We start from the raw sequence: 16,838 nt of genomic DNA on the forward strand, positions 1-16,838 counted from the left end.
GTCACCTCGAGCATCCTCGTCGCTCCTCCAAGCTCAGGGCCCCCCCCCCCGCCAGCAGCACGGGGTGGGGGGGGCTGTGCGGTGACGAGTCTGGTGACAGCAGGGTGGCATTGAGCAGCACCCAATGCGGGGGGGGGAGCTGGGGGAGGGGGGGGGGAAGGGGACACCCCTGCCCCCCCCCCCCGGAGGACCCATGTCCCCACGGGGGTCCCTGTGGGGTGTCCCCAAGGGTCCCGGTCCCTCCTCTGAAAGCAGGCGGGCGCTGGGGGGGGGGTGAGGGTTTAAACCAGAGCCGAATTGGGGGGGCCCGGGGGGGGGGGATCCCCGCGGGGGTGGGGCAGCTGTAGCCCAGGGGGGGGCATGGTTTAAGACCCGCCGAGTGTTTCGCGGCGCCACGAACACCGGCTGCAGCTCTTGGGAAGCCGTGCGGGGGGGGGGGGGGGGGGCGTGCGGGGGGGCATGCGGGGGGGCTGTGCAGGGAGGGGGACACAGGGGGGGACACAGGGGGGGACACAGGGCATGCGGCCAGTTTGCCCCCCCCCCCCATGCACCGGTGTGCCCCCCCTTGTGTGCGTGGGGCGGGGCAGTGCCATGGGGTGGGAGCAATGGGGGGGCACCCTAAAATTATTCCCCCCCCCGCCCCCAGGCTCCCCCCATTGCTGACACAGGCGGGGTCCCTTGGGGGTGCCACCACACTGTCCCCCCACCCCAGGGACCACCGGCCCGGATCAGGCACAAGCACCCAAGCAGCCCCCCCGGGAGCTGGGGGGGGGGCAAGTGCTGGAGGGGGTGGTGCAGAGACCCCCTGGGGCCAGTCGGGGGGGGCCAGCGGGGGGGCCAGTGGCATCTCTCGGTCCCCGTGGGGAGGGGGAGAGGCTGGGGGGGGGGGGTCGGGGGGGGTGCGGGGGGGGAGCAATGCGGGGGGGCCATGCATGCGCTCCGATTTCCGAGGAGGGCACCCGAAACCCGTTGGGGGGGGTGAGGAAGAGGATGGGGGGGGGGGGGGACATGGGGACGAAGGGTCTGGGCAGGGTGACACACACAGAAACCAAGCGGGGCCGGGGGGGGGGCCGGGGGGGCCCTTTGCGGGACGCGTCTACCTTGTTCCACCAGCCCCAGGGGGGCCCCGGCGGCGGCCTCCGACATGGTCGGAGGAGCGGTGGTCTGTCTGCCCACTGCGGGCAGGAGACGGGCAGAGGGCGGGCAGGAGAGAGAGAGAGAGAGGAGAGAAAGGGAGCAGAGCTCCTGTTAGGGGAGGGGGGGCAGGTGGGGAGGGGGGGGCTGCAGCCGGGACCCCCACCTTCCCACCCATCCACCCCCAACAAGAAGTCCTGGGGTGCCCATCACCCCAGCCTCGGGCCTGGGGGTGGCCGGCGCTGCTCTGTCGTCCCCCGTCCCCGTGTCCCCCCCACCGGCCAGCCACCGGAGCGGAGGGGGGGACACGGGAACCGGGCACTACCTGCTGCTGTGTGCGCGGGGCGGGGGGGGGGATGCACGCCCCCGTCCTCGCCGACGGGGAAAAAATGGGGGAAGGTTGGGGTGGGGGGGGGGAGAAAGAGAGAAAGACAGCGACAGAGAGAAGGGGGAGGGGGGCACCGGCCTCGGCGGGGGCTGCGGGCAGGGGGGCTGCGGCCCCCGGCCCCCCCGGCCAGCGGGAGCCCCCCCTTACCTGAGAAGTTCCTGGTGGCCAACATGGTGGTGAGGATGGCGCCCTGCAAGGGAGGGAGGGGGCAGGATGGGGCCGGGGTGATGGGGCTGGGGGGGCAGGATGGGGCCGTGGGATGGGGGCAGGATTGGGCCGTGCTGCACTGAGTACCACTGGGATGGGACCGTTGGCCACGGCACAGCACCGGGCACGGCTAGGATGGGACCATGCGGTGGCTGGGACAGGACCGTGCTGCACCGGGCGCTGCCAGGATGCGACCGTATGGCACGGGGCAGGGGCAGGGCGGGACTGTGCCGGGTGGGGAAACCCCGGGCATGGGCAGGGCCGGATCCAGCCCACGTTCTCCCTCGGGACGACCTCACCTTGAGCTTCCTCCGGGCGTTGAACTTTTTCAGACACTCTACTGTCTCCTGCCTGTGCATCATGGAGGCCACGGTGGAGCGTTGCTGTGGGGGAGCGGGGGGTCAGTGCCAGGCGCCGGTGGCCACCGGGTCGGGGGGACGCACCGGGGACACACACCAGGGTGGGGGACACCGGCACTTACGCAGACCCACGGGTGCTTGAGGGCTTCGTGGGCTGTGATGCGCTTGGCGGGGTTGATGGTCAGCATCTGGTTGATGAGGTTTTTCGCTTCGGGGGTGACCGTGTCCCACTCGGGCGAAGGGAACTGCGGAGGGGACGGATGGGACGATGTGGCAGGGTGACGAGGGGCAGCCCCACGACACCTGCACCCCTCCTCCTCCCCACGCGTCCCCAGCCGGGAGACATGGCCCAAAGCCATCCCCCAGGCTCCGCCTGCTGGTGGTTAGCTGTAGTGTCCCTCAGTAGGTTCCAGTGTTAACGGACCAGCCGGCCGCAGCAGGGCGCGTGCCTGTCACCGGGGACTTACATCGTAGGCACCGGCCTTGATCTGTTGGTAGAGTTTGTGCTGGTCCTCGTCCCAAAACGGCGGGTAGCCCACCAGCAAGATGTACAGGATGACGCCTGGCAGAGGGAGACTGGGGTCAGGGCCAGGGGGAGACGGGGACCCCCAGCATCCCCATGGCTCCGTCAGCCCTGCCCCGGGACAGCGGTGTCCCCGAGATGGCCTGGCACCGCGCCAGGCTCCCCGCTGCTGCCGGGACGGCACCGTCCCCCACAGCGGCACCCACCCCCCGGCAGAGCGTGGCAAGGCAGCCGGGGGGGGCCGCAGTGGGGGGGGGGGGGCGGGATGAAGGGGACAGCACCAGGGCTGGGACAGGAACTGGGATGGGACCAGGATGGAGCCAGGACAGGTGGGAGTGGGACAGGGATCAGGATGGGGGCAGGAAGGGGCCGGGGGGCTCCAGATGGGACCGGGCAGGGACCGGGCAGGGATCAGGCAGGGATCAGGCAGGCACAGGGCTCTTACCGCATGCCCAGATGTCCACAGGTTTGCCGTAGGCCTCTTTGCGCAGGACTTCAGGGGAGAGGTAGCCGGGCGTGCCCGCGAAGCCTGGGATGGAGACGGGCAGGAGCCGCACTGAGCTGCGGGACGGGGACGGGGACAGGACGAGGATGGGGACGGGGACAGGACGGGGACGGGGGCAGGATGTGGTGGCTGTGGCCCTGGGGCACAGTGTGGGGCAGGGATGTGCTGGGCACACACAGGGACGTGGGGGACACAGGGGGGACACGGGAGGCACAGGACAGCGACAGGGACACAGGGCAGGGATGTGCTGGGCACCGGGCAGGAGGCAGCGGGCATGGGACACGGGGGGACACATGGGGACACACACGGGGGGACACACGGGGGGACACACCAGGGGGGACATGGACACACACACACACACACACACACGCAGGGGGGTGGCACTCACCGAACCAGGCCTGCTGATCCCCTTGCACCTCGATGGCGAGGCCGAAGTCGGCCAGCTTCACGGCCGCCCCTTTGCACTTGCTGGCCAGGAGCAGGTTCTCCGGCTGCCGCGGGCAGCGCCGGGTGAGGGGGGGGGCCAGGGGGGGCCGGGGGGAGCAGGGGGGGCTTTGCAGCCGCCATGGAGCAGGCCCTGCCTGGCTGCCAGGCCCCGTGCGCAGGCGGGGGGGTCCGCGGGCTGTGCCCCCTGCCCGGGGGAGTGTGTGGGGGGCCGGCCCCAGCCCCAGCTCGGGGTCACCCCCTGTCCCAGCCCTCCCCCCCCCCCCCCGTTTCCAAACTCGAGCCCCCCCCCCCCCCCCGCAGCCCGTCCCCACATCCCACCCAGCTTGTGCACCCCCCCAAAAGGGGGGCACATGGAGTGAGTGGGGGGGTCACAGCAAACACCCAACTCGGCGCAGGAGTGTGCCGTGCCCCCCCCCCCCCCCCCCCGGCCACATGCCCCCCCAGAGCAGAGGGGAGCACCCAGCCCCAGGGGGAACTCAGTGACCCCCCTCCCCCCCCCGCCAAGCTGTGGGGACCCAGGAACCCCAAAACCTGTGGAGGGACAGGCAGGCGGGGGGGGGGGGGCACACTCACCTTGAGGTCCCTGTGGACGACCCCCATTTGGTGGCAGTGGAGGACGGCCTCCAGGATCTGCTGGATGCAGTGGCTGCGTGCAAACGGGGGGGGGTCAGGGGCACGCTGCCCCCCGCCACCTCCCGCACCCCCCTGCCTGGGGGCACCCGGGACCTGCGCCCCCCCCCCGCCCGACTGCCAGCACCCCTGGGGGGGACCCTCTGAAACCAAGCAGTGATCTCATACTGGGGGGGGGGGGGGGTGCAGAGCTTGGCACCCCACCCTGTGCCCCTGCCTGGGGGGGGGGGGTCACCCCTGGGGGTGACTGCTGGGGGGGGGGGATCACCCCGGGTGCCCATCAGGGGGTGCCCCCATCTTGGCATGGAGCCATGGGGGCCACCCTAATGGTGCTGCTGTGCCCCCCCCCCATGGGGACCCCCCCCCCCCAGCTCTGCTGCTGCCCGGATGCCGGGGTCCCCCAGACGGGACTGATGGGGGGGGGGGACAGGGGGGTGCAGGGAGGGCGGATGGAGACGAGACAAGAAAGAAAGAGGGAAGGAGCGGGGGGATGAGAGGCTGAAATGGGGGTGAAGGGGGGGGCCCCCGCCTGGCTGGGGGTGCTGGGGCATGGGGGGGTGGGGGGCAACCTCCCTGCAAGGCGGGGGGGGGGGATGCGCAAAAAAAGTTGGAGAGGGGGCAGAAAAAGGAGGGAGGAGAGAGCCCCAAAGCGGGGTTCCGGTGAGGGGCGCGGGGGGCCGGGAAGCGGGATGCTCCGGCGGGTGGGGGCAGCGCGGGGGGCACGGCCCCCCGGCCCCCCCCCCGTTATACTGACCTGCGGCTCCCTCTGCACAGGGGCAAAGTGATGGGTGGGAGAAACGCGTGCTAATAGCTCATGGACACAGTGACTGCAAAACAAAACGGGGGGCGGGGGGGGCAGGATGGGGTAAAGGGGGGGGGGCAGGAGATGGGGATGGGGGGGTCCAGGGGCAGGAGGGAGCAGGACAGAGGGATGGGGGGGGGGCAAGAAGGCGGGGGGGGGGGGCAGGAGGCAAAACACAGGGAAGGGGGAGCCGGGGGGGGGGGGGGGCAGCGAGCGGAGGGGCAGCGGTGGGACGGACGGACGGACACACGGACAGACACACGGACACGCACAGAGCCCGAGCGACGCGTGATGGGAGACGGGGGGGGGGGAAGGGGGAAAGGGGGAGACGGACGGGGGGGGGTGGGGGGCACAGGGGTGTGGGGATGGGGACGGGGGGCGGAGATGGGGGAAACGAGAGAGGGGAAGAAACAATGTTGTGAAAGCCCAGAGACCACGGGGACGGGCACACGGCGGGCACACAGGGCGCTGGGGGCTCGGCACTGGCACGGGGGGGCCCTGGGGGCCCCCACCCGCCACCAGCCCCCCACCCAGCACATGTCATGACAGTGCCAGGCCTCAGTGGCGGGGGCGGGGGGGGGGGGGGTGTTGGACACGGACCATGGGGTGGGACGGGGGGGGACCCCACCGAGCACCCGGCAGCAGGATGGAGCCGGTGGGGGGGGGTTACGATAATGGGGGGGGCACACCCCCCCACACACACACTCTGGGTGCCCCCCCTGCCTGCCTTGCTGGAGCTGCCCCATCCCTGCAGCCCCCAGGGGGTGGGGGGGCACTGGGAGGGCTGGGGGTGTCCGGGGGGGTTTGGGGGGGCCTGGGGGGGGGGGGGGCGCGGGGGCTCACCTGGCATCGGCTTCACTGTAGTACTCCCGCGCCACGATGTCCTCGAAGAGCTCGCCACCCGTCACCCTGCAACACGCCGGGGCACCGCGTCACCCTGCGACCCCGGCGCCCGGGCACCCCTGACCCCCCCCCTCAGGACCCCCCCCCAGGCACACTCACAGGTCGAAGACGAGGTAGTGGAAGCCTTCCTCCGAGATGCTGTCGTGGAGCCGCACTGCGGGGACGGGACGGGGACAGGCTCAGCCTCGGGGGCTGCGTCCGTCACCCGCGGCCCTCGCACCCGCACCCCGGGGGAGGGCACCCAGCGGGACCCCAGGGCTGGGACCCCACACGTCCCCAGGGGGGGTGGCACCCGGCGTGTCCCAGGGCGGCACCCAGCACACCCCCGTGGTGGCACCGGCGTGTCCCCAGCAGGACCCCCCCACCCCACCCCCGGGTGTACCCCCACCCCCCCCCATCCCCCCGTGTCCCCAGGGTGCCCCCCGCGCGTCCCGCCCCGCTCACCGATGTTGGAGTGCTTCAGCAGCCGGCAGATGCGCGCCTCCCGCTCCAGCTTCTGGTGGTCTGCGGGCACGGGGGTCAGCGGGGGCACCCACCCCACCCAGGGGCACCCACCCTGCCCCACCCCGGGGGTCCCCGTCCCCATCCCCGGCCGGAGGAGCCGCAGGCGCCCAGGGGTGGGTGCGGGTGTGCAGTGTGTGGGTGTGCATGCGTGTGTAGGTGTGCGTGGGTGTTGGGGGGTGCTGGTGGGCACGTGCGGGGACTGCACATGCGTGTACCGCTGTGCACACGTGTGCTGGTGTGTCTGGGTGTGCACATGTGCAAGTGAGTGTACGCTTGTGCGTGTGCTGGTGTGCGTGTGTGTGCAGGCGTGCCCAGGTGTGGTTGTGCGTGTTTATGCAGCTGTGCACGTGTGTAATGTACATCGTTATCGTCGGTCGTGCATCTGGGGGTGTGTGCACACGCGTGTGTGGGTGTGCACGGGGGGTGTGTGTACGCGTTGCAGCTGTGGATGTACATGTGGTTGTCCATGTACGTGTGTGGGGTAGTACATGTAGTTGTGCACGCGTGTAGGTGCACCTGTGTGTGCCTGTGTGCGGCTGTACACGTGTGCAGGTGTGCACCTGCGTGTGCCAGTGTACCCGTGTGTGGCAGTACGTCTGGGTGCAGCCGTACATCCGTCTGGTTGTACCTGTGTGCGGGGCTGTACCCGCATGTGCCGCTGTACACGCGTGTGGCTGTACACGCGTGTGGCTGTACACGCGTGTGAGCCCTTACCTGTGACTGCAGCTGGACTCGTGTGTGCGGGTGTACCTGTGTGCGGCCGTACATGTGTGCACACGTCTGCCCACGTTTGCCGCTGTACAAGTGTGCGGCTGTACCTGTGTGTGTGGCGGTACCTGTGTGTGCAGGTGCACCTACGTGTGTGGCGTGCGGCTGTAGCTCTGTGCGGCTGTACGCGTGTGTACCTGTGATTGCCGCTGTACGAACGCCTGGCTGTACCAGCGTGTGCGTGTGTGTACCAGGGTGTGCGGCTGTACCTGTGTGTGTGCGTGTGTACCAGGGTGCGTGTGTGTGTACCAGGGTGTGCAGCTGTACCTGTGTGTGTGGACTGGGGTGTGCGGCTGTACCTCTTTGCGTGTGTACCTCTGCGTGTGCGTGTGTACCAGGGTGTGTGACTGTACCTCTGTGCACGTGTACCTCTGTGTGTGTGTGTACCAGGGTGTGCATGTGTACCTGGGTGTGTGCGTGTGTGTACCAGGGTGTGCGGCTGTACCTCTGTGCGGCTGTACCTGTGTGTGTGCGTGTATACCTCTGCGTGTGCACGTGTGTACCTGGGTGTGCGGCTGTACCTCCGTGCCGCTGTACCTGTGCACGTGTGCATGCGTGTGTGTGTGCCACGGTGCCCGGCTGTACCTCCGTGCGCGTGTACCTCTGCGTGTGCGTGTGCACTGGGGTGTGCGGCTGTTCCTGTGTGCACAGGCTGGTGCCACACTGCTGCCTGGGGGGGTGCGGGCAGGGTGCGGGCAGGGTGAGGGCAGCCCCCGCTGTGAGCAGGGAAGGGCCGTGCTGGGCGGGGGGCACACAGGGACAGGGATGGGGCGCGCACCCGCTCACAGACACCTGCACACGTGTGCGTGTGTACACACGGGTGTAACCATCATACAGCTCCCGCGTACACCCCCCCCGCCTGCTCACACCCCCACGTGCAGCGTGCACAGACAGCGTGCACACGTGTGCGCATAGCCCCCCGTGCACACCGTACTCACAAAGAGCAGACAGATGCTGCTCACACCTGTGCACACACACACACACATCCACGGCCAAGGTACACACACACGCACGCGTGTTCAGGCACCCCCCCAATCAGTGCAACTGTACGCTGCCTGCTCACACGTGTGCACACCCCCCACACCTGAACACGCTGTGCACACCCCCCCACCTGCACAACCCCCATGCACACCGTGCACACTACTCAGGTATGTGCACACTACTCAGGTATGTGCACACACATCCCTTGCACACAACGTACACACACACTGCTGAGGTGTGCGCACACCCCATGACACAGGACATGCACACGCACACGTCCTGCTCACACATGTGCACCCCCCCCCCACACACACACACGCAGTGCACACACCTGTGTACACATTGCACACCCACAAATGCACTGACACAGTGCACACACGCTGCCTGCTCACACCTGTGTGCACACCCCTATGCACCCCCCACTGCTCACATGTGCACACAGCCACACCCATGAAAACACACATGTGCATGCACACACCCCTATGAACATGCACACGTGTGCACACACAAACACACACTCATGCACACACCTGTGTGCACACAACCCCATGTACACATCACACACACCCACCGGTGTGCACACGCAGAGCTCACACCAGTGCACACCCCCTCATGCTCACACACACACTGCACACCCCCCACATACACTTCACACACGCACACAATTCACACCTGTGCAAGCACGCATACCCATGCACACACACACTGCACACACCTGTGCACACATCAGACATGCACTGCTCACACCTGTGCAGGCACACACACTGCTCACACCTGTGCGTGCACACACACCCTGCTCGCACCCGTGCACACACACACACTGCTCACACCTGTGTGTGCACACACACTCCCCCCCCTTTGCACGTAGCGTATGCACATACACACCGTGCACAGCCACCCAGCCTGCTCACACGTGTGCACACCCCTCGGGGACACGGCGGGTGCTGGGGGGCACCGAGGGGCAGCGGGGGGCGGGGGGGCCGCAGGGAGGGGGGGACACACACGCCAGATCCAGCCCCCACGGAGCCCCCCCCCATCCCTTCGCCACGAGCACCACGGGCGTCACCATGGGCACCAGGGTGGCCGGGCTGGGGGTGGCCCTGGGGGCACCCACCCCATGGGTGCGGGGGGGTCCGGGGGGGTCCTACCTCTGGCGGAGAGCTTTTTGGTGTTGATGATCTTGGCGGCGTACTCATGGCCGGTGCAGAGCTTGACGCAGCGCCGGACCACCGAGAAAGCCCCCCTGGGGAGGGGGAGAGGCTCAGCACCCCCCGCCTGCCTCAGCCCCCCCCCGACCAGGCACGGGTGGGCTCCCACCTGTGACTCAGCACCCCGCGGCCAGGGGCTGCGCCGGCCGTGACTCAGCACCCGGGGGGTGAACCCCGACACTGGGGGGGCCCCGACACCGCTTGGCCCCCACCCCGGCCATGCCGTGGGCCTGCGGATGGGGGTGCCGGGGGGGGGCGGGGGGGGGGGGTGGGGCTCAGTGGGGCGAGCACGTAGTGGGGGGCTGGTGGCCGGCATCACGGGGGGGGTCGCGGGAAGGATCCGGCACCCGGCAGCCTGTTGCCATGGGGACGGCGGGTGGCCCGGATGGCAGCGGTGGCCGTGGTGGCAGCGGTGATGGTGGTGGCAGCGGCGATGGTGGTGGTGATGGTGGCGATGGTGGTGGTGATGGTGGCGATGGTGGTCACGGCGGGGCAGGGGGGGGCCAGCAGCCACCGGCACCCCCCGGGATGGGGACAGCGTGGCCGTTCCCACCCACTCACCCGCAGCCCCTCCAAGTGCCCCCACCACCTGTCCCCCTCCAACGTTCCTGCCCATCCCCTGCACATCCCCTGCCCGTCCCCTGCCTGCTGGGGTCCCCGGGGGCAGCGGGTGCCCCCGCTCTGCCTGTGCTCAGCAGCACCCGCGCCTGGAGGGGCAGGGCAGTGTCTGGGGGGGGCACAGAGGGGACCCTCGCAGTGCACGGCCCCCCGAGCCGGGCTGGGGACGTGGCAGCACCGCGGCCCTGCCACGCCGGGGGTCCCGCGGGGGACATGTGGGGCCCGGGGGGATGGGGGCCAGGCCGTCCCCTGCTGTCACTCTGGGTCCCTGTGGCCCGGGACGCTGAGGGCCCCGCGCTGGCCAGAACAGTGGGGACCCTGCCACCGCCGGGGCACAAGGGGAACCCCCCAGGGCCCGGCACCCCCAGTCCCTCCCGTCCCCTCCCCATGTGGCCCCAGGGACAGGGGACACAGCGGGTGCCGGCTCCTGTGGCAGGGATGACTGTCATGGGCCCCCCAGCTGTGCCTCAGTTTCCCCACCGGCTGGGGGCAGATGTCCCCGACAATGGCAGCATGGGGGGGGGGGGTGACACGCGCGGTGGCTGGTGGGTGACAGGGAGGGATGGGAGGGGGAACCACGTTGCCATGGCAACCAGGACGGGCTGGATATTGGGGAGGGCGAGGGAATAGCCCCCGATGGCACCACGTCGTCCCCCCCATACCCCCAAAGGGACCACGGCTCCCCCTGCAAAATGTCCCCCTGCTACGAGGGGGGTCCCCCTCTCCCCTAACAAGGTCTGCCCCCACCTTTTCCCCCTCCCCCCCAGTTTTAGCCCCCCCCCCCAGCCCTGCATGCAGATCCGGGGAGGATCTGCCCCCCGCCCTGGCCGTGGGGGCAAATGAGCCCCCCCCAAACCAAACTCCTCCACAGCTCCCCCCAACGGGGGGGGGGGGTCATGGATGCAGGGGGGGGCTGGGGAGGTGGAAGGACCCGGGGGGGCAGGAGGGACCTGGGGATCTTTAAGGACTAGGGGGGTCCAGAAGGGCTGGTGTCTCTAAGGACCGGGGGGGGGGGGGGGGTAGTGGATTTGGGGAATTATATAAGGCCCAGAGGAGTCTAACAGGGGCTGGGGGGGGCTGGAGGATGAGGAGGGTCTATAAGGACCAGAGGGGAGATATGGATGGGGGGGGTCTACGGAGATGGGGGGGGGCTGGAGAGATTGGGGGAGCTATAGGGGTGGGGGGTGAGGGGGGCCCGGAGGATGGGGGGGGTCTAAAAGGAGCAGGTGCCTGTAAGGACTCAAGGACGGTCTGGAGGGTGTGGGATGTCTCTAGGGACCGGGGGGGCTATAAGGCCCCGGGGGGGGGGGGGAGTTGCCTGTCAGAATTGAGGGGGTCTGGGGGTGTTGGGAGGTCTATAAGGACCAGCATGGCTATAATGGCTGGGGGGGTGTCGGTAAGGGGTTTGGGGGGGTCTGGAGGGATGGGGGTCTATAAGGACCAGGGGATATGGAGAGATGGGGGGGGTCTGTGAGGATGGGGGGGGTCTATAGGAGCAAGGGGGGCTATAAGGACTGGGGGGGTCTGTAGGAGCCAGGGGTGGGATTGGGAGTGCCGGGGATCTATGAGGACTGGAGGGTTAGGAGAGATGGAGGGGGGGGTCTATAAGGACGGGCGGTCCATAGGGTCAAGGGCAGCTATAAGGACTGGGGGGGACTATAGGGATGGGGGACTGGGGACTGGAGGGACTGGGGGGGTCTGGGGTGACCGGGGCATGGATGAGGACTGGGGGGGGTCAGGAAAGATCGAGGGGGTCTGTAAGGAGATGAGGGTCCACCATAAGGAGGGGGGGGTCCTTGGGGAACAGGGGGCTGCAGGGACTGGGGGGTCTATGGGGATGGGGGGGACCCGGAGGAACCGGGGGTCCGGGCCGCCGGGGGGGGGGCTATAAGGCCCGGGGGTCCCTGCGGCCGCGGCCGGGGGGGGGATGCTGGGGGGGAGGGGGCAGGTACCGGACCGGGGGGGGATGTCTGTATAAGGGGGGGGTAGTATGGGGGGGCAGGGCCAGTACCGGGGGGAGGGCAGTACGGGGGGGGGGGGGGCGGCCGGAGCGGGGGGGGGGGGCTGGGCAGGGCCGGTCCCGGGCGGGGGGGGCCGGCGGGGGGGGGTGGGGGGGCCGGTCCTGGGTGCCCCGTCCCGCGGGGGGGGGGATGCGTCACGTCTGCACCGAGCGGCGGCCGGAGCCCCGGGCAGCGCCCCCCGCCCCCCGCCGCCCCCCGCGCTCCGCCCGCGGCCGGGGCTGTGCCCGGTGCCGGTGCCGGTGCCGGCGGCCCTTACTTGCCGATCTCCTCGTAGAGCTGGTACTCGTCGGTGAAGCGGGTGCAGGGCACGGTGGTGGCCATGCTGCCGCCGCGCCGCGCCGCAATGAGCCGCCCCGGCACCGGCTCCGCTCCGGCTCCGGCTCCGGCTCCGCCTGGCGCGGGGGGGCGGGAGGAGGCGCTGCCGGGCCGGGGGAGGCACCGGCCGGGGGAGGCACCAGCCCGGGACAGCCCCCGCCGCCCCCCCCCCCCCCCCCCTTCCCCGGCTGGGATCTCCCCCCCTCCCCGGAGCACCCCCCCGCCTCGGACCTGCCCCCGCGCCGGGGACCCCCCCGGATCGCCCCCGCACGCCGGTCCCCATCCGCATCCCCTCCCCGCACCCCCGCCGGGTTGGACCCCCAGGACCCCGTGGGGGATCCCCCTTTCCCTGACCCTGAGTCTCCCCAAGGGCCCCATAAGCAGACAGCCCTCCCCCCGGGAGCCCCTTGTTCCAAATGCCCCCCAAACTGGGGGGGACTCACATCCACCCCCCCAAAAGGCTCCTTCCCCGGGGTCCCCCCAATATCCCCATACCCAGCCCCCTCCCAGAGACCCCATATCCATCCCCCCCCAAGGACCCCAATCCGCCCCCCCAGGGATCCCACCTCCCCCAAAAGACCCCAACATCCGGACACCCCAACCCCAAGGACCCCACAGCTGCCCCCTCTGCCATCCTCACTGCATCCCCCCCTTGTGCCCCCCATACCAATCCCCCCCCGCACCAGTGTCACCCCAAACAACCCCTCCAGGCTCCAACCCCCCCCAAGCAAAACACCCGGGAGGGGTCTGGGGGGGGGGGCAAAATCTCCCCCCCCGCCTCCCCCAAGGACATCTTGAAGCCCCCCAATGCCAGAGGCTTGCTGGGGGGGGAGCAGTCTTTTTTGGGTGACACACAAGCGGCCACCCTGAAGGCCACCGGCAGCCCCAGGGCCTGGACACGGGTGTCCCCCCCCCACACGTCAGTCACCCGTGGGGCCGGGGGCGAGCGGGTGGGCGTGCGGGGGGCGCGGACAGGCGGGTGCCCACCGGGGCGCGGGTGGGCGGCTGGCGGCTGGCGCTGCCGTTGCCATGGGGACCGTGGGCGGCCGTGGGGGCCTGCGCCGAGCCCGCTTCTATTTGTGCATCGCCACGGAGAAATTTCGGCGCCTGGCGCGGGGGAGATGGGGGGGACAGGGACAGGGGGGCGAGGAGCAGCGGGGCAAGACCCCGAGGTCGGCACCCCCAAAGCCGCCAGGCACCTGGTGCCCACCCCACCAAATCCAGCCCCCCAGGGACCCCATATCCACCTCCAAAGGACCCCCAAATCCAGCCCCCCCATCACGCGGGTGGCACCCCGTCCCCGCAGCCCACGGCAGGGGACACGAGGGACACCCACGGACGTCCCCACGCGTCCCTGTCCCCGACCTTAAAGCGGGGGGTGTTGGGGGGGCCAGGGCACACGCGTCCCCCCCGTGGTGGCACCGAATCACGTGCAGGCCCCGCTCCAGAGATGTGTTTATTGCAAACCGAGGGGAAGGGGGGGGGGCAAGGTGATGGCCGGGGACCCCCAGCCCATGCATCCCAGGGTGGGGGCTGGTGGGAAGCTGCAAGAGCCAAGCTGGGCCTGGGGGGGCCCAGGAATCCCACATTCCCCCTCCCACACCCCAAAGTGCCGCTCCAGGGAAGCCCAGATGTTTCTGGTGCTACTGCCCACGGGTATGGGGGGCTGGTGGCCACAAGGACTGGGCTTGTAGCCCCCTGCCAGGGACCCCCGAGCGCAGCTTGGACTCCCCCCTGCCACTTTCCTATGGGTGACAGCCCCGCTGCTCCCCGCCAACCCCCCGAGGAACGGGAAGCAAACCACGGGGCTGGCTGGGGTCTCTGCCGGAGCGAGGGGGTGCGCCCGCTCCGGCACGCCCCAGACCCCCTCTACCAGTGAGCTGAAGGGGGGTGAGCCCGGGACAAACCCCCCCACTGGCACTGGACAGGGCCCTTCAGCCAGGCAGGGGGCTGGGGCAGCGCAGCACCCATGGGAGACCCCGGCAAGGGGAGTTGGGGGTGCCAAGCAGGCAGGGCAGCAGGCAGGGGCAGGCAGGGGCAGGCTCTCTCCCCACGTGCCCCCCGCCATCCCCGCTGCCCGTACCCAGAGCTGCAGAGAGCGCAGCTCCGCCTGCGAGGGGTAAAGCTGCCCTGTGCCAGGGCGGGGAGGGATCTGCACCACCAGCAATCCGAAAAGAAGCATCCTCAGCCACCAGAAATAATAATTATGTCACCCAACGAGCTCCGTCTATTCCTGAAAAACAACAGAACCGTCGCCAGCGCGAGGCGAGGAGAGGAGAAGGGTCCCAGCCGCTCGAGTTGCCTTGGTGACGGGACGTAAATCTGCATTCGCCAGGTTTCCCCGCATGCACATCAAACCGCCCAGCCGGGTGCCGGTGCCGGGTGGCGAAGGCAGTGGACGGGTGCTGGCAGCATATATCATCGGCGAGTTGGGTGCGAGGGTCCCGGGCGGGCATCCGGTGGGTTTCTCCTCTCCCCGCTTCGTTTCTCGGCCGTTTTTCGCCGCCGTCAAAACTGCACGGCACCGGGGGAGATGTTGAACATGGAGGGGTCGAACTTCTGGCCGCGGAAGGGGGAGCCCTCGGTGTCCCAGCCCTTCTTGAGCATCTCGTGCACCTTCTGCGAAGAGGCCACGGGCTCCGTCAGAATGGGGCTGCCCTCACACCTTCACCCTCCCCACCACCCCAGCCGAGGGTACAAGCTCACCCCGCAGGCCTCAGGGCTGCGCAGCTGCCCAACGCATCGAAGGGGGTTGTGGGGCTCAGCAACAGCACCCCTCCGCCCCGGGTGACAGCAGCACCGATTCCTGAGGGCACACAACCCCCTCCGTGCCTCACCCACCCTCCCGTCTGCCCAGGAAAGCACACGGGGCCGGGACGGAGCGACGGGCAGAGGAAGGCAGCTCCTTGGTCGGCTCCTTTTGCCAGAGATGGGACCCACGGAGGAGCCGGAGGGTACGCGGGAGGGCAGGGCAGGGCTGGGCTGGCGGCGCGGGGCAGCCGGCACCTACCAGCTCGTGGCTCTGGGGCTTGCCCTGCAGCTTCTGGTGGTAGTCAAAGGTCAGGCGGTCCAGCACGGCGTGCTCCTCCTCGTCCACCGTGGCCATGGAACGCTCCTTGTTGATCTTGTCGATGTCAATCTGCTCCTCGCCCTCCAGGATGGCGTTCCACCAGTACTCGTCTCCTTTGTTCAGGTTGATCTGGGGACGAGGCGCAGGTCAGAGAGTGGGGAGAGGAGCTCCTGTCCTGCCCCAGGATGTCTTACCCTGCCCGCCCCACGCCTCCATGGCAGTGATGCTGTGAGCTTGGCTGTGCCCGCGCACTGCTCTGCAGTGCGGCTGGGGCTTGCCCACGAGCGGAGGTCCCGCTCAACACCGACTGAGCCCCAGGTCTCCCCCCGCGGCTGGCAGAGGAGGAGAAAGGCTCGTCCCTCCCTTTCTTGGTGGTCCGAGGGCTTTGCACACCCCACCACAGCCCTTCGCAGACCCAGCTCGAGCCTCTGGGCTGGATGACACAGCCAAAATCTCATCCCAACCATGGCTTGAGGCCGGGACAGGCGTCCTCCGTGGGGGTCTGCCCGTGGGTAACGCCAGCCTGAGGCCGCAGAGCTGATGCAGCAGCAGCAGCAACAGGTACGGGGCCTGGAGAGCTGGGCCGGCTTGTCGGCAGCCACCCAGGAGCTGAGAGCCTGGAGACCTGCCAGAGGGAGAGGCTCTGCCGGGCAGAGTGGGGCCAGGGGCTCCCAGCATCACAGCGCTGCAATTCCACATTTCGCTAACCCAGAAGGAGCCCTCGCCTCGGCTTCCCCCGGGGCTCAGTCCGCAGGCAGGAGCATGGGTGGCAAAGGAGGGGAAAATGTCACCCGCTGCTCCGTGCTGCCCACGCTCGCTGCCAGCACCTGCCTCTCTGACACCGTGGCTGGTCGGCCGTGTCCCGAGGGGAGGGGACATGCCCTCACCTCCAGTCGACATTCTCGCTGGCAAAAGCCACTGGCTGTGGCCACAGACCTCCCGAACGCATGAGCACAGGCAGTGCCTTGCACGGAGCCGGCTGGCCGGAAGGGCTGTGCCGGGTGCCAGCGAGCGCTGGCATGACCGTGGGGCACGCCGCACTGGGAACCCCAACTTGCTTTTTTTTTTTTTTTTTTTTTTTGCCAGGAGGGGTGGGCTTCTTTCTCCTGTATTGTTTTAACAATAATCCCAGCAGCAAGGAAGATTTATGGTGTTCGTCGGCCTCTCTGCAAAATCATCAATAAAGGCAGACAATACAATTTACTCAAACCTCCCTGGAAGCTCAACAGCTCTGGAGGGGAAAACATGGGCAGCCATTAAAGTTATGGAGCCGGGCGTCTCTCTCCGGTGCAAAGAAAAGGAACCAATTAATACGGGAGGGGGTGGCTGGGGCTTAATCCTTGTGGGAGTGCAGAGCCAGTAAAATATTCCAGCTTGGGGAAGGCGTTAGTTTTTCCAGCTAGACAGGCATGCTTGTTCTCCTCTTAATTGCACAGTTCCACTTTCCAGGGGAGG

The 16,838-nt window shown here is 69.1% G+C and overlaps 2 protein-coding genes across 2 annotated transcripts in view; both read right to left on the reverse strand.

Moving 5' to 3' along the window:
* LOC129196608 (calcium/calmodulin-dependent protein kinase type II subunit beta-like) overlaps positions 1-12,466 on the reverse strand; it is a 13,002-nt gene extending 536 nt beyond the window's left edge. Inside the window, exons 1-13 of the mRNA XM_054804366.1 lie at positions 12,255-12,466; positions 9,300-9,394; positions 6,343-6,402; positions 5,998-6,052; positions 5,839-5,904; positions 4,137-4,209; positions 3,505-3,607; positions 3,057-3,140; positions 2,556-2,650; positions 2,211-2,333; positions 2,029-2,112; positions 1,670-1,712; positions 960-1,175 (exon numbers count right to left, since the gene is read on the reverse strand). Coding sequence (XP_054660341.1) covers positions 960-1,175; positions 1,670-1,712; positions 2,029-2,112; positions 2,211-2,333; positions 2,556-2,650; positions 3,057-3,140; positions 3,505-3,607; positions 4,137-4,209; positions 5,839-5,904; positions 5,998-6,052; positions 6,343-6,402; positions 9,300-9,394; positions 12,255-12,319 — 1,162 coding nt within the window. The 5' untranslated portion in view covers positions 12,320-12,466. The remainder of the gene's footprint in view (positions 1-959; positions 1,176-1,669; positions 1,713-2,028; positions 2,113-2,210; positions 2,334-2,555; positions 2,651-3,056; positions 3,141-3,504; positions 3,608-4,136; positions 4,210-5,838; positions 5,905-5,997; positions 6,053-6,342; positions 6,403-9,299; positions 9,395-12,254) is intronic.
* Positions 12,467-13,756: 1,290 nt separating this feature from the next.
* The window catches only part of NUDCD3 (NudC domain containing 3), a 32,294-nt gene continuing 29,212 nt past the window's right edge, over positions 13,757-16,838 (reverse strand). Inside the window, exons 5-6 of the mRNA XM_054804697.1 lie at positions 15,324-15,512; positions 13,757-14,932 (exon numbers count right to left, since the gene is read on the reverse strand). Of these exons, the coding sequence (XP_054660672.1) occupies positions 14,822-14,932; positions 15,324-15,512 (300 nt within the window). The 3' untranslated portion in view covers positions 13,757-14,821. The remainder of the gene's footprint in view (positions 14,933-15,323; positions 15,513-16,838) is intronic.

The sequence above is a fragment of the Grus americana genome, chromosome 26, assembly GCF_028858705.1.
Source record: "Grus americana isolate bGruAme1 chromosome 26, bGruAme1.mat, whole genome shotgun sequence".
In the NCBI taxonomy this organism is placed as follows: domain Eukaryota; kingdom Metazoa; phylum Chordata; class Aves; order Gruiformes; family Gruidae; genus Grus; species Grus americana.